This window comes from Pelodiscus sinensis, chromosome 5 (assembly GCF_052426305.1).
Source record: "Pelodiscus sinensis isolate ZL-2025 chromosome 5, ASM5242630v1, whole genome shotgun sequence".
NCBI lineage: Eukaryota > Metazoa > Chordata > Testudines > Trionychidae > Pelodiscus > Pelodiscus sinensis.
The window spans coordinates 124,155,444-124,179,302 of NC_143056.1; the positions used below are offsets into that span (position 1 = coordinate 124,155,444).

The 23,859-nt window shown below is 47.7% G+C and overlaps 1 protein-coding gene across 1 annotated transcript in view; it reads right to left on the reverse strand.

The window, feature by feature from the left end:
* LOC102449468 (SITS-binding protein-like) overlaps positions 1–22,406 on the reverse strand; it is a 64,635-nt gene extending 42,229 nt beyond the window's left edge. Inside the window, exons 1-2 of the mRNA XM_014577823.4 lie at positions 20,996–22,406; positions 7,296–7,467 (exon numbers count right to left, since the gene is read on the reverse strand). Coding sequence (XP_014433309.3) covers positions 7,296–7,467; positions 20,996–21,460 — 637 coding nt within the window. The 5' untranslated portion in view covers positions 21,461–22,406. The remainder of the gene's footprint in view (positions 1–7,295; positions 7,468–20,995) is intronic.
* Between the last annotated feature and the right edge of the window lie 1,453 nt (positions 22,407–23,859).

Genomic DNA, 23,859 nt, shown 5'->3' on the forward strand with positions numbered 1-23,859 from the left:
AGCAGACCCCATGAAGGGCACACAGGGAAGGACCAAAGAAAATTCTCCAAACTAGCCCTAAACTTTGCCTTAAAGTCGATACAATGTATCCGTTACTAGTTCTCTGAAAGTCTCCATGGAAACAAAACTGCATTGTTCACTGTAAAAGTAGGTAAAACTTTCTTTTATTAAAGTATTCTGACAAAATGTGTGTCTGGGGAGAAGAGGAAATAGATTAGCCCAGAGGTGGTGCTAGCCCATAGGGGGTCCTACATAGGAATATTTTGGGGGTCCCCCACAACACATAATAAAAAAGTGAGCTGTTGCCGTAGTCCACAGTGCCCCTTGAAGTCCCAGCACTCCCTCCGCCTCTGCCCCCGCAACTGAAATCCTTATCTGTGGTGTCCCCCTGAATCGCCAGCACACACACATCCTGCTGATGCCCCAGTCTTTACCCCCTCTCACCTCCCAAGCCATGATAAAAAGGTCATGCGAGACTGTGTCAAATGTCTTACTAAAGTCTGGTATATCACATCCACCACTTCTCCCTTATCCACAAGACTTGATATCCTATTAAAGAAAGCTATTGGATTGGTTTGACATGATTTGTTCTTTAGAAATCCATACTGGTTGTTACCTATCACCTTATTTTCTTCCAGATGTTTGCAGATGAATTCCTTATTAACTTGCTCCATTATCTTCCCTGGCACAGAAGTAAAACTGACTGGTCTGTAGTTTCCTGGGTTGTTCTTATTTCCTTTTTTAGACATGGGCACTATATTTGCCCTTTTCCAGTCTTCTGGAATCTCTCCTGACTTACATGATTTTTCAAAGATGATAGCTAAAGGCTGAGATACCTCCTCTATCAGCCAGCTCCTTGAGTATTCTAGGATGCATTTCATCAGGAACTTACAGACATCTAACTTTCCTAAGTAATTTTTAACTTGTTCTTTTATTTTAACTTCTTAACCTACCCCATTTCCACTAGCATTCACTACATTAGGCATCCTGTGACCATCCATCTTCCTGGTGAAAACCAAAACAAAGAAGTCATTAAGCACCTCTGCCATTTCCAAGGTTCCTGTTATTGTTTCTCCCTTTTCACTGAGGAATGGGCATACCCTGTCCTTGGTCTTCCTCTTCCTGCTAATATACTTATAGAACATCTTCTTGTTACCCTTCATGCCTTTAGCTAGATTTAGCTCTTTTTGTGTCTTTGCCTTTCTAATCTTGCCCCTGCATATCTGTGTTGTCTGCTTATATTCATCCTTTGTAATTTGACCTAGTTTCCACTTTTTATATGACACCTTTTTGATTTTTAGATCATATAAGATCTCCCAGTTGATCCAAGGCGGTATCCTGCCATACTTTTTATCTTTCCTACATAGTGTCCTGCTGTGTTAGTTTCCCAACAGATGTCTGGATAGTTGAAGTCTCCCATGTGAAGCTAAACCTCCTCTTCACCCTTCTTTTATCTCCCTGATTCTTGCATGAGAGCACAATGCAGGGCTGTTTTTGGCCATGACTTTATTGGGGATTGTCATGAACAGGGGGAGGGCTGACCGGCACCCGGTGACTAAGGGATTAACACAGGTACCTAGCAAAGGTGTTGACCAGGGGGCTGGGAGAGCCAACTGAAATAGAGGGTTAAAATTTGAATTGGATATAGGTTCCCTGTGGCAGAGTAACACCAGGAGTTGAGAGACACAGAATGATTTAAACCCAGGCAGGACTACACATGCCTCTCCCCCCGCTCCTCACCCCAGAATTCAGGGCATGGGAGCGGACTGAACCAGGGCCGGCCCGACGCATTCTGGTGCCCTGGGCTACGCCCCTGGGTGTGCGGCGCATGCGCAGGCCTGCCCTTGGGGAGCAGGCCCACCCCTCTAGGGAGCGCAGGCCCACCCCTCTAGGGAGCGCAGGCCCACCTCTGGGGTTCATGGCGCATGCACGGCCTGGCTACGGCTGCTGGCGCGCAGCCCGGGGCCCGCCCCCGGGCCACATGGTGCAAGCGTGGCCCAGTCCACGCGCACGCGCCGGGCCGTGTAGGGCCCCACGGCCGTGGGGGGAAAGGACGTTGCTGGCCGGCTCCGCAGGGATGCGGGCGGGCCGGCGCTGTGGGAGCCATGCACGCGGCACCTGATGGCAGCTGTAAGGGATGCCGCACACCCCTTACAGCTGCCTGTCTTCTAGGAGCAGAAACATGGGCAGCAGATAACATAGGTAAGGAGAGACATTGCCTTCCCAAAACTGCCTACACTCCCCAACGGCTGCCTAGCTAGGGTTGCCAGATACCTTCACAAAAAATCCCAAACAGGCAAGAAAAAATTGGTTAAGGGGAAAAAAAAAAGAGGTTGCTGCACCTTTAAATTACTACACTCTTCGCTCTCCCTCCGCCCCTCCGGCCCTCCCCCCCGCAGATGAAAACAGCCGTCCGAGGAGAACAAAAAATACCAGACATGTAATATGTCCGGTATTCACTGTTGTTGTTTTTTTAACCAGACAGAAGGCCAAAATACCAAACTGCCCAGGCAAAAACAAGACACCTGACAACCCTATGCCCAGGAGGGCAGGGGCTACAGTAAGGGTATGTCTACACTGCAGAGTTAGTTTGAACTAACGGACGTTAATTCGAACTAACTTTCATAGGCGCTACACTAGCGCTCCGCTAGTTCGAACTTAATTCGAACTAGCGGAGTGCTTAGTTCGAACTAGGAAAACCTCATTTTACGAGGATTAAGCCTAGTTCGAACTAGCTAGTTCGAATTAAGGGCTGTGTAGCCCCTTAATTCGAACTAGTGGGAGGCTAGCCCTCCCCAGGTTTCCCTGGTGGCCACTCTGGCCAACACCAGGGAAACTCTATTGCCCTCCTCCCGTCCCCAGGCCCCTTAAAGGGGCACGGGCTGGCTACAGTGCCCGTGCCAGGTGCAAGCCTGCCAGCACCCAGCCAGCAGACCCTGCACCTGGCATGGCTCGAGCCAGACACCCGATGCCCCCCAGCCCTCCCCCTCTTCCCGGGACCAGGCTGGCGGCTCCCGGGAGCTTGCCCGGGACCGCAAGAGGCGGGCACCCGCCTGGGCTAGTGCGGACATTGTGGACGTCGTCCACGATCTCCGCACTAGGCACAGGAAAGTGGCCGGCTAGGGCAGGAGAGCTGCCAGCCTGGCCACCCAGGAGCAGGTGTGCATGAAAATCAAGGGGGTCCACTGAGACCCCCAACCCTGAGCCCTGAGCTTACAATGGCCGTCCTGGGTCAGACCAAAGGTCCATCTAGCCCAGTAGCCTGTCTGCTGACAGCGGCCAACCCTAGGGACCTTGGAGGGGATGGACCAAAGACAGTGACCAAGCCATTTGTCTCGTGCCATCCCTCTCCAGCCTTCCACAAACCTTGGGCAGGGACACCACTCCTACCTCCTGGCTAATACCACTCCATGGACCCAACCTCCATGACTTGATCTCACGTCCCTTTAAACTCTGTTCTAGTTCTAGCCTTCACAGCCTCCTGCAGCAAGGAGTTCCACAGGTTGACTCTTTGCTTTGTGAAGAACAACTTTCTGTTACTAGTTTGAAACCTGCTACCCATTCCTTTCCTTTGGTGTCCTCTAGTCCTTCTTTATGGGAACTAATGAAGAACTTTTCTGTATGCACCCTCTCCACCCAACTCCTGCTTTTAGAGACCTCTATCCTGTCCCCCCTCTGTCTCCTCTTTTCTAAGCTGAAAAGTCCCAGTCTCTTTAGCCTCTCTTCATATGGGACCTGTTCCCAACCCCTGATCATTTTAGTTGCCCTCCCCTCTCCCACCCTCTCTCTTCCCCTCTCCCACCTCCTTTTCCCAGTCTCCCCCAGTTTTGTTCAATAAAGACAGATTCCATTTTTGAACACAATTGTCCTTTATTTTGTACATCAGGAAGGGGGGCTAGGGAAGGGTAAGTGGAAGGAGGTGAGGGAGGAATGGGGCACGAGCCCCCGATGGGGAGGACTGGGCTGGCTCTGCGGGCTTCTGGGGTTGGAAGCTCTCCTGCAGCCCCCCAATTGCCCCCTCTCCCCAGATGGCAGCCTGCGGCAAGTGCAGCCGGTCTGATGGCCAAGTGCTGTGATGTGCCCAGTGTGGGCACTCCGGGCACTCCAAGCCAGGACTGGTTTGCAAGCAGGGCACCCCTGAGAACTGTCTGTCCGGGGTGGGGGTCGGGTCCCTTTAAGCGCAGCCCTCGGCTAGCCTGAGACAGCATCTCCACGCTCTAAGTCTTCCTCTGATGCCCTGCCGGCACTGCTTCCGGCCATCCTTAAGCCCTGTTCAGGGTCCACTTAATGTGGACATGCTAGTTCGAATTAGCAAAACGCTAATTCGAACTAGTTTTTAGTTCTAGACGCGTTAGTTCAAATTAACTAATTCGAACTAAGTTAGTTCGAATTAGCACTGTAGTGTAGACATACCCCAAGGGAGTGCAGCTCTCTGGCTGCCCAGGAGGGTTGGGGCCATGACACAACTGCCCAGCTCTCCAGCTGGCCAGGAAGGATCAGGCTGCTGCGTGTCTGCCCCAGGGGTTCTGGCCACCTGGGAAGGGTGAGCCATGCCACCTGCTGGGACAGGGGACACTAAGTGTGGGCTAGGGGGAGTAACCCTGGGTGGGCACCAGGCTTTGCTCCACAGGGGGAGAATTTGTGGAAGGGGTGTGGCCTCAGGCAGAAGGGTCGGGTCTGGGGCTTTGCTTTCTCAGCTGGACCTTCACCCACCACCCACTGGCAGGAAAGGATTGTCACTCAAGTCACAAGGTCTCCCAGGGTTACTTTTGGGTGGATGCCGCATACACAGGAAGCTCTTCCTCATGTCGAGGCCAAAAGACACAACCCAGCCCTTCACATTTTAGAATTCTCTTCGTTCCTGAATTTTAAAAAAATGCAAGAGTTTTGAGGGTTGGGGACTGTCGGAGGAATTTGTGCAAGCTGGTGAGGTTAGATGACTGGTACCCCAGCTGCAGGGGCAGAAAGGACATGTCATGGGCTACAGCTGGCAGCTGCAGGAATGAGGGAAGGAACAGGAAGGCAGAGGAGTAAGAGCAGAAAGACAGTCAGGCTGATCAGGAGGGATTGCAAGCCAGCTAGAAGGCTGCATGTAGCTGCAGCTGCATCTGGCATTCCAGATCTACTCCTCAAATGACACGTCCAGCTGTGTGTAGGTTGTCAATTGGCAGAGACAGGCATGGAGGAGGAGCAGGTAACCACCCCACTCCCACGGCTAGTTTTAGTGTGCTGGCTTAATCAGAACTCGTACATGTGTATATACTGGAGATGTTCTGCTTACCCAGGTGGGATCACCTGGTCCCATCCCACCTTCAACAGCCACTGGAGATTAGGGATGTGCAACTGCTGAAATTTTACACGTGGGGGGATAGGGGGCAGGCAGGAGCTGGTACTTGCAGCAGCAGGGGTGGTTCCGCGGGAACTGAAGCTCACAGGAAGCCGGCTCACGGGGAGCCTGTGGGAGGCAGCAGCAGGGGGGGAGGGGTGCAAGGTGGCTCTGTGGGAGCCAGAATGCACAGGGAGCCAGCTTAAAAGCCAGCTCTCCATGTGCACTGGCTCCTGCCTCCCTCCCCTCCCACTGCCTCTGCGACATAGGCAGCAGAGGAGGAGGGGAGCTGCATGTAACTGTGAGGGTTGACCGTGTACAGGGGGTACACGTTCATATTCCAATGTACCCTGTGGTCAGAACGGCAGCACACCTGCTCTGCACAGACGTCACCATACACCTAAGATGTGAGGCTATGGAGACGCGGCGCTGGAGGAAAGACGTTTAAGGAATTATGCTTAAGACTGATGGGAAAAGCCTCCCCTGAGTTGCCATGCACATCCTCCTGAGGCATCGTTTCATCTGTTCGGCCAGGTCTCTGCATGAATGAAAGAAGAATTTGCACAATAGATTCTGCAACTGAACTAGTTATCCATGACCTTCAGTAACCTATGCCACTAAAGACCCAAACACACACGCCATGAGTCTGGCAATGGTACATAGCGCTAGCTGCCAAGGGCTTTTCCAGACCTGTCTCTCTGGGTTGCCCTCTGTGAATGGCATTGTCAGGTCAGCCCGCACCGCAAAGAATCAATAAAAGATTTTCTGCCAGGGCAGATCCCTGGCATGTGTAGTCGGATATCTTACTTTTGGCGCTTCAGAGGATGGGTAAAACTCCTAACCAGTTGTGCAGTGTTGTATTTTGGAATTGAGATCTTCCAGATGATCACCTCACACCCGCAGATGCGAGATATGATTATCCTTCATTGTTTTAATTTGCATAACTATTAGATCTATCAGTGTCCTAACATGTGTCTAGTCAGTCCTTTTCAAAATCCAGTTACCTCTTGCAGCAGTTAATGTTTCCAATTAACACGGTGTGAAGTAGCAGGGCAGAGAAAAGACAAGGCATTCAATCTGGCTCATTAGTTACTTGCTCATAGACACTGGCAGATCCATGGAGAACTGCATATTGGTAGCACTTCAACCTCTGAGTCACAAATTCTTTGGTTCAAATTCCACTACAGGAGAATACAAATTGTTCCTCCAGGTCAACATCACTAAAAGTATACCACCAAAGCTGTGGGGCTAGCTAGGCTATGGCTACACTGGGAGAGATTGGCAACAAAAGTGCAAATGTTGCCAAAACTGAAAACTGGTCAAACTAGTTTTTCTGCCTCTCAGTGTCGACATTTTAAGGCCACATTGCTAGTACTCTATAGACAGAGCAAAACTATGGGGGTTAGCATCCCACAAAGCAGAGTTGTGGGAAAGCAGAGCTGATCCCTGCGCTTCTTGGGATTCCCTCGTAGCTTTGTGAGTTCTCTGTGCTGGGGAATGTGAAAGCAGCACAGCTGTCTGTACAGCCCTTCCTCTGCAGCAGCAGAACAGGTGCATTCCAATGATTTGTTCTTTGTTTGTTCCCCAAACAGCAGCTCACTCAGCTGTCAGACACTTCCAGGAGATTTGAAAAGGGAGGGGCTCATGCCTGCAAGCCAACAGAGATCACAAAACACTGAGCACATTCATCAGGAAAGGAATTGTGGGATACTGGCAGAAGCCAGTTCTCTTGATATAACAAACAGCAGACTCCACACTGGCCAGGAAAAGACAAAAGTCTCTTGCAGGGGTAGAAGTTTTTTTGTCACCAAAACTGAGTGTTTTTCCTGAGAAAAGTCAAAATGCAGCATAAACACGCTCACTGGTTGCCAAAAGGCAGGTTTTGGCGACAAAACATGTCACTGTAGACAAGGCCCTATTAGTGTGTGTCAACAACCATGAGAAATCACAGCAAGGAAAATTTTCTTACCTGTTGATCCCAAAAAGTATTTTTCTAAGACAGGTCCATAGCCAGAGGGATTTTGGGGAAGGTTGCTGATAACAAATGACTGGGACTTTGTATTCACAGTGTTCAAAGGCCAGCGTTGGGCTTTGATGCTTGCTCCTCCGTACCAGGAGACATTAGTCATTGAAAAACAATCCTGCAATCAAGCACAGAACTCTGTTAAAAATAAAGATAGAAAACTCTTTGGTTCAGGGACCGGTATATAGGATAACACATCGGATAATAAAGAAGTAGGAGAGGACTCTATACACAATGTATTTTGCAAGGGAACAGGTTTAAATGGATTGAGCTAGGAACATTGAGCCAGTGACTCACTAAGAGGGTCTTTGAAAAGTCAGAATCTCTTTCTTTCAAGCTTCCCCAGTGGCATCTCCCAGAATAATGACCACATTTTCCTAATGTGCTATGAGGATTAACAAGTAAATGTTCTCCCAGTGCTTTGAGGCAGACTGTTCTCCAAGTGCACAATGTTATTTATTCCAGTGTTACCATTGGCTGCCCAAATATTCAATAATCATGAGACAGAACTAAAAAAAAAGCATGACCTTTTAAAAGGATGCATCTCTAAGGGTGGGGGACCTCAAGCTCGAGGCCTGGATGCAGCCCCCAGCTTGTCTGGATCTGTCCCCCAAAGCTCAGGGCTTCCCCCAGCATTGGGGAACCCGCGCTCCAGCCCCCCAGTCCTGTATATAAGTTCCCCTGAAGGTGACCCTACATTTTAAAAAATGGGCCAACTGCCCTGTATTTTCTCTCTGCCCTCCCATCAGTACTGGTGGGTCCCACTGCTGACCAGATCCTTGCTCACCAGCTGCCCACCCACCAGTGGTGAATTGGGGACAGGTCCAGTGACAGATGATGGGAGTGGGTGTGCAAGACTGCTGGCATGGACTGACCGTGGCCAGTTACATGCCCCCTCTGGTGCCTGCCTATCAGCTCTTTATAGGATCTTCCTGCTGTGCGCCTCCATACTCCCCATTTCCTGAGCTGGGAGGATCTCAGTGTCTGTATGACGCAGCTGTGGGCTGGGGCCTCATCTCGATGCCCGTGCTGGAGAGGCCAGAGAGCCTGACTCAGCAAGCAGGGTGTCCCAGAGGGCAGGAAAGCTGGCTCGGTGGCATTTCAGCTCACCAAGGGACAGGCATGTGGGGATCTCTACGACTGACCTGTCACTGGCACAGCACAGCTCAGTCAGGGAGCTCAGTGCAAGGGAGCAGAGCTGCTCGGGTCGCTCCTGTAGGGGACACAGAAGGAGTTCGGTGCCATCTGGAGCAGACCTCCATTTGGAGCTGCAGACTGCCAGGGGAGACACAGTAGAGCCCTTGCCTGTGCATGAGGGGGATGCACCTCCAGACCCCTCTCAGTGGAGTGGGCATTGCAAGGCAATCACCAGACAATCACTAGGCTGCTAGGGAGACAGAGGGTAGGCTAGGAAATGACGGAAAGAGAGTCTTGGCGATGCCCTGGCCTTTGCTGAACACCTGGACTGCCAGCCCCAGTGTGGCAGAGAAAGGACGGCCTGGGCTTCCGTAAGAGCAGTCCACAGACCTGAGCCACTAAATCAGGGGTGGAGAACCTAAGGCCCAAGTGCGGGATGTGCCCCTGGCTTTCCTGGATCCAGCCCCTGAGGCTTGGGGCTCCCACCCCAGCACTGGGGAGCCCGCACTGGAGCTCTGCCCCCCCCATTTCCTCCTGCAGGGCTGGAGCACACAAAATCTACTAGCCCAGGCCCCCAGGCTCTGGTGTGTGAGGGGAATGTGGGGAGCGTCTTTCTTCTCAGTCAGGGACCATGTTAATGAGGGTCTGTTTGTTTTTTTGCTTCTCACTTGTGTGCGGCCCCAACTGATTTTGCTGTGGGTCAGCGGCCCCTGACCTAAAAAAAGGTTCCCCAGATCTGCACTACATGTTCCTGCCAGCCCACAGACTTGTAACCATACTGGGGGATGGTGTGTGAGTGCTCCAGCCACTGCAAGACCACCATCCCTCACAGGACCAAGCATGTGCATGGGCCATATAGATTTTGACCCAGGGGTTCCTTCCCTGAGCCCAGTAACTTGTGGTTGAATTAGAATGTGCCTTTTAGACAGCTATCCAGTCTTGACTTAAAGTTGCCAAACGATGGAGAATTTTACTACATTCCTGGGTAATCTGTTCCAACGGTTAATTACCTTCACTGCTAAAAATGTGCATCTTATTTCCAGCTTGAACTTTGCTGACTTCACTTTCCAGCTGTTATGCATTTGTCTACTAGATTAAAGAGCCCTGTAGAACCAGACCTCTTTTCCCTGTGCAGATCAAGTCACCTGGTAACCTTCTCTTTGATACTCTCAGTCTATTTGTCTTAAGTCTCTCTCATCATAAGGAACATTTTATAGACCACAAGCCATTCTTTTAGCATGTCTCTAAACTCTCTCCAGTGTTCCAATATGCTATTTAAAATGGTGATGTTGGAACTGAATACCACATAACAAGGGTGGTCTCACCAGAGCCCCACACAGTGACAACACCACCTTCCAACTCCTTATTCGGTATTCACTCCTTATGCTCAGTTGATCATACACATTCCCCCCTCAATCCCGTGCCAGCCATACTTTTTCAAAGTCATTGCTTTCCAGAATGCTGTCCCTCACCCTGCAAGCATGGCCTACATATTTTGCTCCCAGAGGCATGATCTTGCACCTCACTATAATAGTGCACATTTGATTACACCCCTTTATTAAGCAATCCAGGTCACCCCTCTTTACCAGGCTGTGTCAGCTATACACTTTATCAGCAATCATTTGATATTTTGTTCCAGACCACTGACAAAAAATAATGAGTTAGCACTGGGCTGAGAACCAAGCCTTAGGGGAACCCCTCTAGAAACACTAGAAAAAATTCCTAATTCTCAGGGGGTATGTCTACACTACAAAGTTAATTCGAACTAACAGACGTTAGTTCGAATTAACTTTGATAGGTGCTACACAGGCAAACCGCTAGTTCGAACTTAATTCGAACTAGCGGAGCACTTAATTTGAACTCGGTAAACCTCATTCTACGAGGACTAATGCCTAGTTCGAATTAAGTAGTTCGAATTAAGGGCTGTGTAGCCCCTTAATTCAAACTAGTGGGAGGCTAGCCCTCCCCAGCTTTTCCTGGTGGACACTCTGGGCACCACCAGGGAAACTCTTCTGCCCCCCTCCCAGCTCCAGAGCCCTTAAAGGGGCACGGTCTGGCTACGGTGCCCGTGCCAGGTGCAAGCCTACCAGCACCCAGTCACCAGACCCTGCAACTGGCACGGCATGAACCAGCCACCCGCTGCCACCCAGCCTTCCGCCTCTTCCCAGGACCAGGCTAGCGGCTCCCGGGAGCCTGCCCAGGTCCGCAAGAGGAGGACGCCCACCTGGTCTAGTGCAGACATCGTGGACCTCATCCACGACCTCTGCACTAGGCACAGGAAAGTGGCCATCTAGGGCAGGATAGCTGCCAGCCTGGCCACCCAGGAGCAGGTTTGCATGAAAATCAGGGTGGTCCAGTGAGACCCCCGACCCTGAGCCCTGAGCTTAGAATGGCCGTACTGGGTCAGACCAAAGGTCCATCTAGCCCAGCGGCCAACACTAGGGACCCCGGAGGGGATGGACTGAAGACAGTGACCAAGCCATTTGTCTCGTGCCATCCATCTCCAGCCTTCCACAAACAGAGACCAGAGACACCACTTCTACTCCCTGGCTAATAGCACTCCATGGACCCAACCTCCATGAATTTATCTAACTTCTCTTTAAACCTGTTCTAGTTCTAGCCTTCACCGCCTCCTGCAGCAAGGAGTTCCACAGGTTGACTATTTGCTTTGTGAAGAAGAACTTTCTGTTATTAGTTTGAAGCCTGATACCCATTCATTTCATTTGGTGTCCTCTAGTCCTTCTATTATGGGAACTAATGAAGAACTTTTCTTTATGCACCCTCTACACACCACTCGTGCTTTTATAGACCTCTATCATATCCCCCCTCAGTCTCCTCTTTTCTAAGCTGAAAAGTCCCAGTTTCTTTAGCCTCTCTTCATATGGGACCTGTTCCAAACCCCTGATCATTTTAGTTGCCCTCCCCTCTCCCACCCTCTCTCTTCCCCTCTCCCACCTCCTTTTCCCAGTCTCCCCCAGTTTTGTTCAATAAAGAGAGTTTCTATTTTTGAACACACGTGTCCTTTATTTTGTACATCAGGAAGGGGGGGTTAGGGAGGGGTAAGTGGAAGGAGGTGAGGGAGGAATGGGGTACGAGCCCCCAATGGGGAGGACTGGGGTGGCTCTGTGGGCTCCTTGGGGTGGAAGCTCTCCTGCAGCCCCCCGATTGATCCCCCCCCTCCCCGGATGGCAGCCTGCGGCAAGTGCAGCCGGGCTGATGGCCGAGTGCTGTGATGTGCCGAGTGTGGGCACTCAGAACACTCCAAGCCAGGACTGCTTTGCAAGCGGGGAACCCCTGAGAACTGTCTGTCCGGGGTGGGGATCGGGTCCCGTTAAGCACAGCCCTCGGCTAGCCTGAGGCAGCAGCTCCACGCTCTAAGACCTAACCTGATGCCCTGCCAGCACTGCTTCTGGCCAGCCTTAACCTCGGTTCAGGGTCCACTCAATGTGGACATGCTAGTTCGAATTAGCAAAATGCTAATTCGAACTAGTTTTTAGGTCTAGATGCACTAGTTCAAATTAGCTTAGTTCGAATTAACTAATTCGAATTAAATTAGTTCGAATTAGTGCTCTAGTGTAGACATACCCAGGGTGGTTAAGCACTAGAATAAATTGCCTGGGGAGGCTGTGGACTCTCCAACACTGGAGATATTTAAGAGAAGATTAGACAGACACCTGGCAGGGATGAGCTAGACCAGGGGTGGCCAACTCACAGTTCTCGAGCCGCATGTGGCTCTTTGCTCAAAGAAATGTTGCTCTTGCTAGTTCTGAGTCACATGCCCAGACTGCTCACAGCAGGCTGCTCTTCACACGTGCCCCAGCGCCCGGAGGGAGAAGCGCGTGGCGGCTCCAGTGAGACCCAGGCATTAGTTTGGGAGGGGGACCTGGCTTTGGGGGAGAAGAGGGGGATTGGGTTAGAGCGAGGGTTGGGAGGGGGGCTGAGGGTCAGGAGGGGGGCTGAGGGTCCCTGGCTCTGGGGGAGGGGTGGGTTCATTGGGTTAGAGCGGAGGGCTGAGCGTGCCTGGCTCTGGGGGAGAGGTGGGTGCATTGGGTTAGAGCAGGAGGCTGAGGGTGCCTGGTTCTGCAGGAGGGGAGGGCATTGCGTTAGAACAGGCTGGGGGTGCCTGGCTATGGGGGAGAGGAAAGGGATGGGGTTAGAGTGGAGGGCTGAAGCACCATAATCTCAAAGTCTTCATGGATGCAGAATAAGGCAGCCAACACAGAGGTCATATTTAAATTCCAGGACAAAAAACGAATCAGCATGTACCTGGTTTACACTGTGTTTCTTTAAAGACAATTCAAAGGCTATTGTTTGCCAGGCTGAAGCAATTATTCTGAGATATGAGTCTCTCCCTTATTGTTTTTGAACCTCTCATATTTGCAGCCTGGGACAGACCTGAATTTTTAGAACTATAAAAAGCCATAATCTTTATAAGTAAAAAAAAATGAGGAAACCAAACCAGAGATCAACAAGCTGGAGTGAAACAAGCACTTCAGATTGTGCTAATTTACTTCTCAGTTCAGTTTAATTTTAAAAAACTCACAGGACATAATAGGGCAGTAGTGTTAAATTTAAAATACATCATGGGGATGCTTTTTTTTTTCTTTAAGTGTGAGAATATTTCTGTATTTTTAAGAGTTTTTTTTTATTTGATGTTTGTTTTTTGTCAAGTTCTCTGAAGATCTATTGATTGGCTGTGAATTTTTTAAGTGACCAGAGACCTTTTTATTGGTTTTTGTCCAAAATGTCCTGTAATGTTATTTTTATCACTACATTTTGTGTACTATATCTATCTATAGATAGACAGATAAAAATAAATATATAATGCTGGGCTCTTTGCACTCTGTCCACAGCTATTTTGGCTCTTCAGCTCTAACTGGTTGGCCACCCCTGATCTAGATGGCGGTAGGTCCTGCCATGAGGGCGGGGATCTGGACTTAATTACTGCTTGAGGACCCTTCCAGATCTAGGATTCTATGATTTTATGTTTCCGCTAGTTGTTAATGGGGAATTAAGGATGGTTTCATACCTATCAGGTAAACCAGTTCTAATTTATTTAACATGGGCCATGTTTAAACATAAAGAACATGGGCAGGGAAGGGACTAGATGGGGAAAAGAAAAGCTGTGCGTAAACCATCCCAAAGGAGGAGGGGGACCACAAAAAGCAGTAAAACCACTGAGGGCAGTTCTAGATGAGCTGTGTGTTAAAGACGAAAAACAACCATTCAGCTTTGGTTATGTTCTATTCCCCCGTCTAGCTTTTTCTAACCTTCCAGTAATGTTCTTTATAAAACAATCATTAAACGAAACAGTGAGGTAGAAAATAGTACAGATGTACTTTATCCAGTGGGCTGTCTTGGCCATTGTGATCTGCCTGTGAGTTATTTCTCAAATACTCTTTCTTGCATTTTGCAATAATCCACTGCCAGAGAGTCACAACATAATGAATTTACTGTGATAGGATATGGAAAATGGTGCCTATGTTTGAAACAAAGCACGGAGAAAATATTTCTAAAACAGTTTCTGAACAATATATCTAACCAATACAGCCATCCCAAACACATGCCACCAGTAGAACCCTTCACGTGGACAGGCACTGACTGTGGAAAATGACAAATTCCAAACAGTGAAAAGGAAATATTATTTATACAACACACAATGTGTGGAATTCACTACAACAAAATGACCACTGAGGCCAAGAGCTTAGCAGGATAATACATGTATAATCACAACAAGACTGTCCAAGGTTACAGTAGTGAATAACACACACAGGGTCAGACAGGACACAAACCCACTTGCTTCAGGGCATAAACCAACTTTGGGGAGTGGGGTGCTATGGGGCAGGGTGTTAGAATCCCCATTTGATGGGGGCAGGTTATCCCATAACTGCCTCCAGCAGTTTCTTGTACCTTTCTCTGCAGCAGCTGGTGCTGACAAGTCTGAGAAAGAGATTACTGGACTAGTCAGCTCACTGGTCTGATCTGGCATTCTTATGTTCCTTTATAGCATAACATACTGCCATCCATTATCACCATCTCTCCCCACCCTGTCGCATTATAATAGGCGGTGTGGGTGTATTACTACACATAGCCCTTGTTCAGCAACATATTCAAACACACAAGCCTGGTCAGAACCCTGGTTAATTGACTGGTTAGCCTGCGCTGAAACCTACAATGCTGCGGTTCCATTGCTCCGGTTCTTGAGCTAACTAGATTAAAGCTACTTCTGGTATGTCTACACCAGCTGCAATCAGACTCCGGGATACACTCAGTACATATGGAGTGAAGCATTAATATAAAACCTTTCAATGAAGAAAAGGGGTTTGAGCGAGATAAAAAGCATTAATATCCCAGCTGAGCTCTTTCCTGTGGGGAAAAGAAACACTCTGGAGAATCCTTTCTCTGCAGGTTGACCCTCTCTAGTCCGGCACACTCTGGTCCAACAACATCCATGGTCTGGCATGCTTTTAGTTAGCCAGATGTCTGCTTATCATGGGTGTGGCCAAGTTTCCCGCAGTCCCATAAAGTTTGTTTGCAACCACCATCCTGGCTCTCCGTGTTCTGTGCTCTTATTTAGCTCTAATTTACCCCTAAATGTCTTCTAAGAGCCCAGTAAACAGTGGAAGTGTTGGTACTGCTGCTAGACAATAGTGACCTCCCGTGGTCCAGCAAATTCTCTGGTTCAGCACCAGTCAGGTCCCGAGGGTGCCAGACTAGAGAGGTTCAACTTGTATTAAACATCCCTGTCTTATAATAGCATGCTCTCAAACCTGCTGGCTGCCTGTTTTCCCTTTCAGATGTATGAGAACATCATTGGTCTCGAGACCACATATTCTCCCATCTTCCATTCATAGAGGGGACTGACATTTATTCCTAGATACTAGCGACATTTGTGGGTGCAAGAATGAAAATGACTGAGTCTGATTTCAGTTCTGCTTCTAGTAAATGAGGAGTAGCCAAGGATGCTGAGCTACACCTTCAGTGTATGGCACCTTTCATTCTGGAGCAGAAGCTCCCTTAAATACTCGGCAGCAGGAGAGAGAGAGAGAGAGACGTGGCAGCAGCCCCACTTCCAAATCTTACACAATGCACCAGATGCCAACCATCCATTCCAGAGGCAAGACGTGGGGCAGGAGTTCCCTTCGTTCTGGGGGCTGGTGACAGCAAGAGCCAGTGTAGAATGGGCTTGCTCCTGGGCCGGCCCTGGATTCCAAGGGTTGGGAAGACATCAGGACAAATTCTGCCCTCAGGTACATGATCTTAAGTCTCGAGGAACTCCAGTGACACCTAGTGAGCTACTCCATATCTGCAGTGGCGCACGTGTAGGCAGGATTTGGCCCACCACCGCTGCTGACAATAGCCAGCATTATATTCTATCGCCGTATTTTAAGATATCCCAGCGATTAATGCTGTCACAGTCCATGTGACCACACAGCTGAACACGTCAAGTTAGCCATCCTTCCCTGGAACATGTTTCTCGAGGCTCCACACAGCTAACTGGATTTACTCCTGCTTCTATGCAAGTCAGTGGGAGCAACCCAGTAACTTTAATGGGAACAGGCCCCATATTTGCCACACACAGGGATACCATTAGAAGCTTCTTTCCCATAAGGGCAGCACCAGATTCAATGGGGCTACATCAATGTACGAAAGCAGAGAATTTGGCTCTCCATCAATCCAGTAATTATGTAAGCCAGGTTCAGCGTAACATAGGCTTTCCCATAAGGTTTCCAGGCAGACATCTTACAATAAATATCTCTGAAGATAATCCTAAAGTTGGCCACTTACTGCCCTCATTTTAATCCCTGACTTGAAAAGGACTTTCTTTCTCAGAACTTGAAAGTCTCTCCTGTTTCTCCCCCTCATCCAAAATGCTACAACATAGCAGGCCAGGCTTGTTTCAGGACTTTAGCAGGGGGTAAGCACAACTCTGCATGCTTCATATGAAATACACTGCTGGCTGTTTCATTTCATAACCAGAAGAACTCATCAAAGCACAGTCTCCTTCATGCTGCTTGGCCTCTCCAGTGAAAGACAAAGGAGCTAGCTTTAGTCCTGGATTACATTGGCTTCTGCTGACTAAATTCCTGGGCAATGGGTCTATATTCTCTGAACAGACTCTCAAGTGCTACACCTACAAGTCCCTGGAACCAACACGTGGCTGATTTACACACACGCCTTTGCATCTCAGGGCACCGCATAGAGCAGAAGCTCCCTTAAATACTAGGCAGTGGGAGAGAGAGAGAGAGAGAGAGAGAGACATGGCAACTCCCCCACTTCCAAATCTTACACAATGCACCAGACACCAACAATCCATTCCAGAGGCGAGATGTGGCTCCCCACACTCTGGGGGTTGGGGAGAGCAAGAGACAGGCTGGAATGGGTTCGGTCCTGGAAGCAGTCCTGGATTCAGCAGTCCAATTCCTTCCCACCTTTCTCCCCTGGAAAACAGCCTTCTTCCACCACTCACTAAGGTTGGTCCTATAGCTCATCTAGCTAAAGGCTTGGGAGTCAGATCCTGCAATGATCCAAGATTTGGGGAGTTGTTAGAGTTGCACATTACAGAATCTGCTATTAGTTTCACCACCCCAATCACACAAATTACACACAAAAAGCTGCTTTAAAAGGATGTATATAGTGATATATCCATGATGGTCCCAGGATAGGAGACAGACTAGTAGGTGAGGTCATATCTTTTACTGAACCAACTTTTGTTGGTGAGAGACCTTCACTTCACCCACCTTATGCTTGGAAGGCATAATGTTATTTATGTTAAAGAATCAAACACCTGAAAGGTAGGAAGTGCCAGATTTAGGATTACAAACACAGTCCACAACCAAGTATTCATTATGGTATGGTCTTTACAAAATCATACCATTATTTTGCTAGGATCCTGCCTTATTCTGAGCACAGATTGGATGCCCAAGGAGTCGGTTTTCCTAATCATTCTTAACACAGCAACCTAAATAGTGTTATTTGAACATTGTGTGTGTGAGAGTGCGAGAGAGAATTTGAGTGTATGGTGATTGGTTCTTTAGTTTCAGGAAGGCAATATAACAGACTCGTCAGGTTGCCAGCAGGAAATTCGAGAAGGGATAGTTTTAAAATATTTCCTTTGCAAAAGCTTCTAAATATTATGAAAATTCAGTTTTCAGAATTTGTTGCATGGCACTTAAAAAAAATACAGTCAATCAAGTGTAAAACATGAGTCTCCACACTTAACTAGAGAGTCTCCAATGAGGTTGCCTCCCAAAGATTGTATTGGGGGACCTTGGTACAATCAGTGGAACCTCTTCTCAGCAAGACAAGCAGAAGAATTTTTGAGATTCCATGCCAACTTGTTTGGTGACACAATGACCCACCCCAAAAAAACCTTCTAAGAATATTTTTCAAAGGAGCCAACAAATAACTACCCCTCCATAATACAAAATAAAGACAAACCTGGGAAGTATGAAGAGTTACACGGCTTTCCCCACCTCCCCACTTGGTTTCCTAAACCACTTAAATACAATCAATTATATTATTTCGGTTCAAATGCTCTTGTCGCCTCGGCTCTTTCTAAACCTTCCCTCTTTGCCAAGCAGTAGGATCAGCAAGACTTAACCTCCCACATGACTTCAAATTCTCTGGCAATTAGAACAAGGCCTCTTAGGTGCCTCCGTGAAGGCCCAGACATATTTCAAGAGGGAATGAGGATTTCTGGCTGTTTAAGCATTAGCAGCTAGTCCCACTTATGGCCTCAACTACTTAACAAATTAAAAAAAAAAAAAGACTCCCACTCCTAACTCTGTGCAGTGATTCATACAGAATTGGGGTACCAGGAGGGAAATCAGATATTTGGCTTTACAAAAGAACAGCTGAATACATGAAAAACAGGCACTATCACCAAACAACTGTGGCTCCAAACCAGCCATAAATTACTTTAACATACTTGGGGCTGATCCTTACCTAGTGCAAACCAAATAAATCAATGGAGTCATGCTGACACTAACTGCGGATCGGTCCCATCGGCAATTGGTGCCTGCGGGGAAAGGAGGGGTGCAGGGAGGGACACAGAGGAACAGGGAGGGGGCATGATAGCAATCAAAATTTTGGCAAAGGTATCAAGTACGGTGGGGGGAGGGGTGGGGCAGAGCACTTCTTAGGCGCTACCATGACTCACCTACGACCTGGTCTGTATGTGTCACTATGGAATGCAGTCAACACAAGACAGAATCATTTGTCACCAGACTGTTTCTATTGCTCAGCTTGGAGGGAGGATTTCTTGGGCTGTGTCCAGACTCAGGGGTTTTTTCGAAAAAAGTAGCCTTTTTTCGAAAAAACTTCACCTGCGTCTAGACTGCAGCCGCGTTCTTTCGAAATTAAATCGAAAGAATGCGGCTTTTTTTTCGACAGCGGTAAACCTAATTCCACGAGGAAGAATGCCTTTTTTCGAAAGTGCTCTTTCGAAAAAAGGCGTTCTTGAAAGCAAACAGGCTTTTTAGAAAGAGAGCATCCAGACTCACTAGCTGCTTTCTTTCGAAAAAGCGGCTTGCTTTTTCGAAAGTTCCGTGTGCAGTCTAGACGCTCTCTTTCGAAAGAGGCTTTTTCGAAAGTATCTTTCGAAAAAGCATCTTTTGAAAGAGGCTTGCAGTCTAGACATAGCCTTGGTGTCATACAGTGCATCAATAAATGGCTTTAACTGTCTGTGTGTTTATTTTTGTTACCTGATGTAAACTAAGCTCCTGGAGACAATCTGAGGCAGATATTTAGTACCACTATAAAAGCCAATCAACCAGCAACAACTTTTATAATTTATTCCGCCTTTTGATAAAGGGCCATCTACAGCCAACTAATTTGGCTGGATTGTTTCTGAAAAGCCTTTTATTGCCATTCCATTTTCTCTTCTCTGACCGGCTTTATTCCTACAAGTTAGTTTTGCACCTGGATTTGAACCTGAAAATGGCTGAGCAATTTCACCATCAGCAGGACATGGGGGCTCTCGGCATTGTGAAGGATCCGGCTCCTGCTTTCTAATTTTTGGGTGTGTCGGAATCCTGTCTTATTCTGACTGATTCAAATCTATACCAGCATAATTATTCACTGTCTCCTGAGCATATGACATGCGTATTCTTGGCTCAGGTCCTTATGGGGTCTTGTTAGATACTAAATGTCAAGCAAAATTTCTGAATCTCTGAATTCTGTAATGCTTTAACTACAAAGTAATTTTTTTTTTAAATCTGGGTGCTAGTGAGGAACAAATACTGTTGAGAAATAGGGCAAAATCACTCCTGCCCTCAAGTTGGATATTTCATTAAGTTGGAAAAATTTGGCCTGGTGTATTAAAATAGAAACCCTCTGCTGACGTAAATCAGCATAGCTTGACTGACTTCAGTAGCTGATTTCTACCAGTCGAAACTCTGGCCCACTCACCATTTCTGACTTTCCCCACATCATATTTTCCAACCGGTTTTTATTTTTATTTGGAAAATGATCAACTCTATCCTACCCATTACCTTGCCATTACAGATCTGAAACAAATCAAACCACATCATGCATCTGCTGATCACGTTCAAATAATTACTCCAAAACAAAGTTTGTTTTAAATGTGGAATTACTGTTCAGCTGGCAGAGAGGTCTCTAGCTAGACAATGTACAGATTAAGAAACAAATATCAGATTTTTATCAGTCTTCTCAGCGCTGACACCTGAAAAGGTTTCAAGGAAAAGGAAAGCGCTGTGCTCAGATACAGACAAGCTGACTTGGTCTTCCCTTGCCTAAATAAAGTTTAATAAGACACACTTACATGCTGTGCAAGTTGCAAGAACATCACACAAACTAAGGGAAGTTTCTCAACTTTTAACAGAGAAGCAACTTCTGAAACTTGGTACAGCCACAGGATTTTCAGAGCCAGTGCAGATTTTCAGTGGATATTAATTTTACAAAAGTTCCTTGTAGTTACAAGCAGAGGAAGGAGGGTGATGCCACACTCCCACCAGGGACCACTGGACGAAATCTATTGCAAGTGTGTTTAGGAATCCCTTTTTTTCCTGACTTTTTGGTTTCAAGCCCCATTGTCATTTTGCATGTGCACATATGTGTATTCAGTCACTAGCTAAATATGACTTTCCTGCCCTCTAGTTAACACCGCATCACCGTAAGGAGGTAGCAAGAGTTGACCAATTGAGCATTGTTAGTGTATTTTTAATGGTGACAACACCCAGAGCACCCATCAGGCTAGGATTTTGTATGATCACACCCTCATTGTGTGATCCTGGTGCCTCCCACAAAAATTAACACACACACTAGATCTCCCTCTCTCTACCAGCCCTGTCAGCAGGACAAGCTAAACGTTAATCTTTTGGATTTTAGTTTAATAAATACATAGGGCCAGATCCTCCTCTGGTATGGCTCCATTGACTTCACTGAAGACAGGCTGATTTATACCAGCGGAGGATCTGGCCTAGAAAGCACAAGGCTGTATGAATAAAATCACACATCTGCTTTATAACTAAATCAAGCCCCATTACCTTTAGTGTCACCTTGCAGTGTAGAGGAGTCCAGCTGATGCTGTAGCACTCTGTGCTGATGGAGGGCCCAGGTTCGAGGGAGATGGCCAAATCCGCCATCGCATCCCAGGTATAGCAGAACTCAGTCTTGTTCAGCCAGCACAAGTTCTTCACAAAGGGCTGCTCCATGTCTGGGAAGTTGCCCACTGTGATCTCCACCAGGGTCTTCTCCTCGCTCAGCGTCTGCAGGATGAGGGAGGGAGACCTCCGCTCCCAGACGAGACCACTGATGCTCCCTCTCAGGATCCAGTTCTTGTTTGGCTGGTCCACCACTTGCCAGTAGATAATCCCAATGGTCATCACGAAGAAGACGGCTACTCCTAGGCAGGCAATCGCTCCCTTCCAGGTCTCATTCATCTCCTTGAGCCCAGAGTCCCATGTCACCTCTGGGATTGGACTTTGGGTCCTGGGACGTGCATGGGGCATTTTACTCCAAAGTATTACAGCAATCTCGCAAGGAAATGCTTCTCCTTCAGGACACGGAGCTCTCTCTTTGGAACCTGCTGGGAAACTCTCTTTAAACTTTTGTTATTTCCCCCTCCTTTCCAAAAATAACTTCACCTCTTCCCCCTCCCAGAAATCAAACCCAGGAAAAACACCTCTCAAATCTTTCTCCACCGCTCAGCACATGTTGCTGAAGGGGAAGTTATTCCAGTCAGCAGTGCACTGGCTGAGAAAAGGGAGAGTGCCTGCAAAACAGAGCTGTAAACGTGTAGTGTCAGATCCATCTCCCTGCCAGATTCGTCCCAGGTGCTTAAGCTGTGACGTTTCTCTGGCATGCCAAGCGGTGCCTAATCAGGAACACTGTCTGTGGACCTATAGAAACAAACATGCATTGAAAAAGGCTTGGATCTCATATAACCATTACATTGGGAGTCCAGGACGGGGAGGGGAGCGGGCAATAGCAGCTGTATAGGGAAAAATGCAGCGTTCTAGTCTCCATGCAGCTTTGGGATCAGGTTTGCAATGCCGCGTTAAGCAGACATGTGGTGCTGAAAAGAGCACAGTGGATATTCGCGGATTATAAAGTGGAGGATGTGAGTGGGATTCCCCCAAATTGCAAGTCACTCACATAAGTTTCACAAGTTCTTTAGCCCTCCTTCCCCCAAATATAAGAGTTAGAGTTATAATCTACCTGTGGCATAGTAAAAAGCTTCTCTGCAAAGCATAATTTCATTTAGAACCGCATCTGGTGTAGATCAGCGCCGTTCCCTTCATGCTCATGGAGAGATGCTGATTTACACCAGCAGAGGATCAGCTCAGCTCTCCTAAGTGCTCGGCACTTGGTTTGGTGTCCTGCATGTAAAATAAGTGTGTTTCAAAGTAAAAACCATTTCTTGCTTTTTTTTCCTTCTCCCACAGAGAAACACGGACACTAGCTCATTGGCCCAGGTTCCTGCGAAGTCTGTGTGTTAGCTACACCTTCCTGTAACAGTAGCCTCTGGAATGAACATTCGCTGACCCATGTCATGCAGGGGTATTAATGTTCCAAAGCCAGACCCAGCTCAGATGACTGGATCCAGGAAATAAAGCTGAATCTTTTCGCAGCGCTCAGGGTGTCACACTTCCTATTCAATAGGGATATGTAAAGGCCTACAAAGTTAATTATATTTATTTTGCACAACCTTTGAACTAAGAGGCTATTTCTGAGGGAGATGTTATGAGTACTTGTTCGTCGCAGGGCATTTCAATAGCTGGACGGTGGCATTGCTATGAAAAGGCAAACTGCCACCTTCCAGACTCAGAAAGGCGCATAACCACAAACACAGCGATGAGTGGGTTTAATCAGGTACCTGTGGGCCCCAGCGCTATTGGCAAGGGCAGTCTTCTTAAGATCTACACTGGCGGGACTCAAAGGGCACATCATAGTCCCATTCTCCTCTCCCATTTGTTTCACAGAGAACATGATCTCATTAAAGGTGGGTCAAAATTAACCAAGTGCTTCCCAAATGTTATCTGATGCACAGAGGTGAAAGGAAGCGGGCACATCCTGATGCCCAGCTGCGGCAAAAGCCAGCAGGGAGCTATTTAAAGAGCTGGCAGGGACCCGGGTTGCAACAGGACAGTACCTTTAAGACATTTTAAGTTACTTTCACCGCTGCTGATGCACGGATGTCATGTGATCACTAATGAGATAGTTTTGATTCCAAGTACATTTCCTGGAAGAGTTCCAAGTGTTTGTCCTAGAAAACCCCACATGACTGGGTCCCAGTTACTGAAGGGACCATCTGTTTCCCACACCATGCTGCCACTGTGAAGGCTGACACATGTATCAATTGCCTTCAAATAAAAGTGAGTATGTCAGGGAATTTTCTATGACAGGATCTCTAGAATCACTGCCCTGCTTGATCATTCATTTACTTCCAGGCAGACTGCTAAGTCTCTTTTCTGCTAAGCATTTAGGCCCAGAGCCAACAAAGCACTTAAGTGTGAACTTAATTTTAAGCATGTGACTAGTCCCATTGACTTCAGTTGGATTAGTGATTAGCTTAACTTTAAGTACTTTCCTGGATCAGGGCCACAGTGGGGTTGGGGGGCTCCAAAGAGAAGAGGCCAGAACTGGAAGTGAGATTTAAATGAGGTTTCTCACTATGGGGTGCAGTTGGAAAGAATGCCTTTATCTTTTTGGTGGAAGGCTATGAAAAAAATGCCACTGGAAAGCTGATTAATCAGGGTACTGCAGTGGAATTCTTTTTAGATTTTCTAATGGTGTGTTTACATTTTGAGAGGTGCATAAAGTGCTGGAGACATGCCAGAAACGACAAAAATCAAATCAAATAAGTCTTTGAAGACTTTGCTACTTTATGAACAATCTTTCCAAACTC